At 46.1% G+C, this 3914-nt stretch overlaps 1 protein-coding gene across 4 annotated transcripts in view; it reads right to left on the minus strand.

Moving 5' to 3' along the window:
* The window catches only part of FRMD4B (FERM domain containing 4B), a 113953-nt gene that overhangs the window by 4621 nt on the left and 105418 nt on the right, over positions 1-3914 (minus strand). For all 4 annotated transcript variants that reach the window (XM_017747215.1, XM_017747216.1, XM_008643599.2 and 1 more), the window contains exons 18-21: positions 3626-3682; positions 2023-2170; positions 735-860; positions 1-90 (exon numbers count right to left, since the gene is read on the minus strand). The exon at positions 1-90 is cut by the window's left edge and continues 743 nt beyond it. In XM_017747215.1, the coding sequence (XP_017602704.1) occupies positions 1-90; positions 735-860; positions 2023-2170; positions 3626-3682 (421 nt within the window). The remainder of the gene's footprint in view (positions 91-734; positions 861-2022; positions 2171-3625; positions 3683-3914) is intronic.

Consider the following 3914-nt stretch of genomic DNA (forward strand, 5'->3'; position numbering starts at 1 on the left):
GTCTTTGCAGCAGGAGTCTCGGACAGCAGGTGGGTCTGGGATTCCAGACTTCCGCTGCGCTGCCGGCAGTGGTGTGGGGAAACATCTGGCCTGGAACAACACAGATGCTGGCTGGTTAAAGGCAGTCTCACACAAACATACACACAGAGCTGCGGAGAGCACACGTGGACAGGTCAGCTGCCTCCCCAGTCAAAGCACAACACAAATCCTGCCTTATCTTTCTACACAGAGTATTTGCAATGCACAGAACTCAGTTTGGCTGAATTTTGTATTGGCTGCAACAGTAGGAGATCTCCCATATAATAATCTGTCACAGTGAGCAAGGTTAATCTGTGACAGGGACACACAGAGCTAAGGTCACAGATGCACATTTGGTATTGATTTACAGGAGGGCTCCCTCAGCTTTTACGTAGTTCAAGCCTACACAAGTAATGAGCTTGGAGCAGAATATGGGAAGACGGGTTTCCTTTGGACCTGTCTCTCAAGCTCTTGATAACATTTTAAGATTCTCAGCATCTCTCCTTCCCCAGCATGGATTGTCAGCTGTCTGATAGTACAGGTGAGCTCATACTCCAGTTCTGTTCCCATAGTAATGGCTCTAATCAATGTTTAGAGAGCCTGACCCTGCTGTGGGAAAACTGTACAGCAAAGGACCCTTTGCCCTATTAACGCCATTTGCTTTTATTCTTGTGTTTCCCCAGCTGGACATGGCCCTTAAAGCACAGGTCCCTTACTGTAAGTGGCTGCTGCTGTAGGCGTTGCGTGTGAGCACGGGGGTTGTGGGCATGCTCCTCCCACCGTGGGGCTGCGCCGGCCGCTCCAGTGTCCGGAACGGGCTGCTGTGGGTCGAAAGCACGTCCCTGTGGCAAAGGAGACAAGCCCAGTGAGGTTAAACATCCCACAAGTCACAGCACACCAAGTATGTGCACCTGAAGTCTTGAAGAAAAAAACGAAGGGTGGAACAAACATAACTGGATGTGCTTCCCAATGTAAAGAATAGAATTGTTAAATAGGAAGAAAAACTCAACCCCTTCCTGTGGTTCAAGGGAGGTCTTTACAGGATGATCAGCAGGACAAGCTGCTGCCAAAGGACAGAAGCATCGAGGAGAGAGCAGGTAACAGAGAAGCAAAGGAATTAGATTTTCAAACTAAGCACATCACAGCTAAATGGGTACCTATGGCTATAATTTGACTTCTGAACTTCATGTGGAGGAGTGCTTCATTTGTCTTGAGACACAGATGACAAAACAGCAAAGACACGGCATTACTCAAAACTCTAAACCGTTCTAAAGCGTGTCTTTAACAGCCTGCTCACACAAGACAGTCCAAGAAATCTCAGGATCAGTGGGAATCCCTACACTGAGAACAGCTGCTAGCACCAGATCTGACATGATCACACATGGCACGATCACACAATTATCTGCAAACCTACTGCTACTTATGTGCTCCATGGAGCTGTTCTAGCTTGGAAAGTGCCCAAATCCCATGGATACACACAGCTGGCACTAATGATGGAAGCTGGTTTAATACCAGTAACTCTGCTTGTAAATGGAGAATTGTCCATCAGGCCTTACATGAATTGTGCCTGCTTTGACAATGTACCTGCTGAAATACCGATACCATCAGGAGGGATGGGTAGGGTTTGGTGCTGTCTGAATCCACTAAGCACAGTCATCAGGAAAATGACAAGTTGTTTAATTAACACTGAAAAAAACCCCAGAAACTGAGACGAAGAGTGACAGCAGTGGTAGGCATGAGCAACTCCTTAAACACAGCCCTTGCTATTAAATTTCTCACCCATCTCAAAACTCTTCACAAAAACTACAATACTCTTCAGTTTCAGATAGTGTATCAACTACTAATAGACACTTTTGTTCCTAAACAGGAAATTCAGCTCTCATCACTAAATCCTGCAAGCCCAGAAGAGCGTGGAGGCAGTGGGCTCTACTGGAATGCTTGGCAGGGGCAGGATGGAGCTCATGCCACCAGGTGGAGAGTGCAGCAGCAGTGAGATGTGCCTACCTGGAGTGCCTGGTTTCCAAGAGCTGCTCATTTATGGATGACTTCCTGAGATGAATTCTCTCCACCCCAAGAGACTTTGGTGGAGGAAGTCTTGGAGAAAGCTGCGCAGAGCTGGGTCTCTGTGCTACCACAGGAAGCGATTCACTGACTGTTGGAAAGGAATATGCATTTTGTTAGAGCAAAATCCTTGGTATTTTTGCCCTGTGTGCAAATCTGCGGCCCCTAAGGAGAAGCACTTTGCAGTACAGAGCCAACAACAGGAGCTGTGGATCCAGAAAAGCTGTCCTGCCTGCACTGAGCTCTCCTCCACACGGACAGGACATCGTGGAGGCTCCTACAGATCCCAGCAGCACTGACTCCTGTGGAGACTACACCCAGCTTGGGGCTGTGCCAGATCACAGAATGGAACTTCCTGGGAAAACATCTGTTTGCAGAGCAATCCTTTTCAGAGCCAAGCAGGCAAGCTCAGCCTCTGCAAAGGCCAGTTCCTCTCCCTCACCTTCCAGCTCTTGAAAATGACACTTTAAGAATTAGTTTTGAAACACAACCTAAAAGGGACTGACTTCAAAAGCAATTGAATGAGCAAAGACAACTGACAGACACATTTGGCTGAAGGCAACTGGGAAGATGCTGGTTTGATCCTTGTTCTCACTTTGCTTAGGGCACAACCAGGTCCCGACAGAGCCAACAGGAAACTCCAACTAATGCATATAAATGCAGGACAAGCATCACAGAGAACATGTTCACAAGCCTGGCTCCACTTCTACTTGTACAAGCAGGAATCAGGTGTAAATCCATTTTATAGCATCACCTGGTTGGTGTAAGTCTAAAACTGGGACAAAGTGAGATCAGAATCAGGCCTGAACTGAAAAGTGAGTAATAATTCAGATAATGTTTGTCCCCAAATGATGATTATCCAGTTTAAGGGAGAGGCAAGCCAAGTCCTTTCCACCTTGTGGAACAGGGTGTGAGTGTGTCTGTGGGTGTGTGTGTGAAATGAGTAAGCTGAGCAAACACCAACCCATGCAAGATGCAACCTCACTAGGGAACAGATAAATGTAAATAGAGCGTTAATATCTGTGACTATTCCACTTTTCTCTAAGTTTTATGGTAGCTGTGAGGACAGAAGGGCTGGGCTAATCATCCCAGTTTGTAAGTCCTTCAATTCTAGGCCAGGTCCTAGGGGTGACGTATCTGGCACCCACAGTGTCCTCAGCTTGCAGGTTGGTCATGTTAAAACCAACTTCCTTCTCTAAAGCTGACTCAGATCAGCTCACAGAGCAGCAACTTTCAATAACTAACCCATTAAGAGGAAAGACATTCCTGAGTAGCTATTTTTTCCTCCGCTATAAAGTAATTTATCATCGAAAGCCACCAAAATGATAGAATCATAGAATGACTTGCATTGAAAGGGACCTTAAAACTCATCTTGTTCCAACTCCCTGCAATGGGCAGGGACACCTTCCACTTAGAAGTTTTGCTCAAAGCCCTGTCCAACCCGGCCTTGAGCACTTCCAGGGATGGGACACTCTGAAGGACATTAAGTCAAAGAAATAGCTCTGAATGGACGCACTTCTTGGAAAAAAAAGGAGAAGCATCATACCATCATCATAGGTGGTTGTGTCTGACAGGGAGCTGCTCTCGGATGGAATGATATCATCTGTGAATAAAAACAAAGACCTTAAGTATAAAAGAGCCAACATCAACTTACAAATATCTAAATGCAGTTTATTTTCTAGAGTTTCAGAGCCAGCTGATACTTGTAACACTGCAATCCGTATTCTTTAGCCCCCACAGCCTGAAGACAGTCCTGGTACACCATCACTCTGTGTGTTCACTGCAGTTCAGCTAGCAACCCAGGTAATTATCAAAGGAAATTTTTTTTTTTTTTA

The sequence above is a fragment of the Corvus brachyrhynchos genome, unplaced genomic scaffold (genome assembly GCF_000691975.1).
Source record: "Corvus brachyrhynchos isolate BGI_N302 unplaced genomic scaffold, ASM69197v1 scaffold91, whole genome shotgun sequence".
NCBI lineage: Eukaryota > Metazoa > Chordata > Aves > Passeriformes > Corvidae > Corvus > Corvus brachyrhynchos.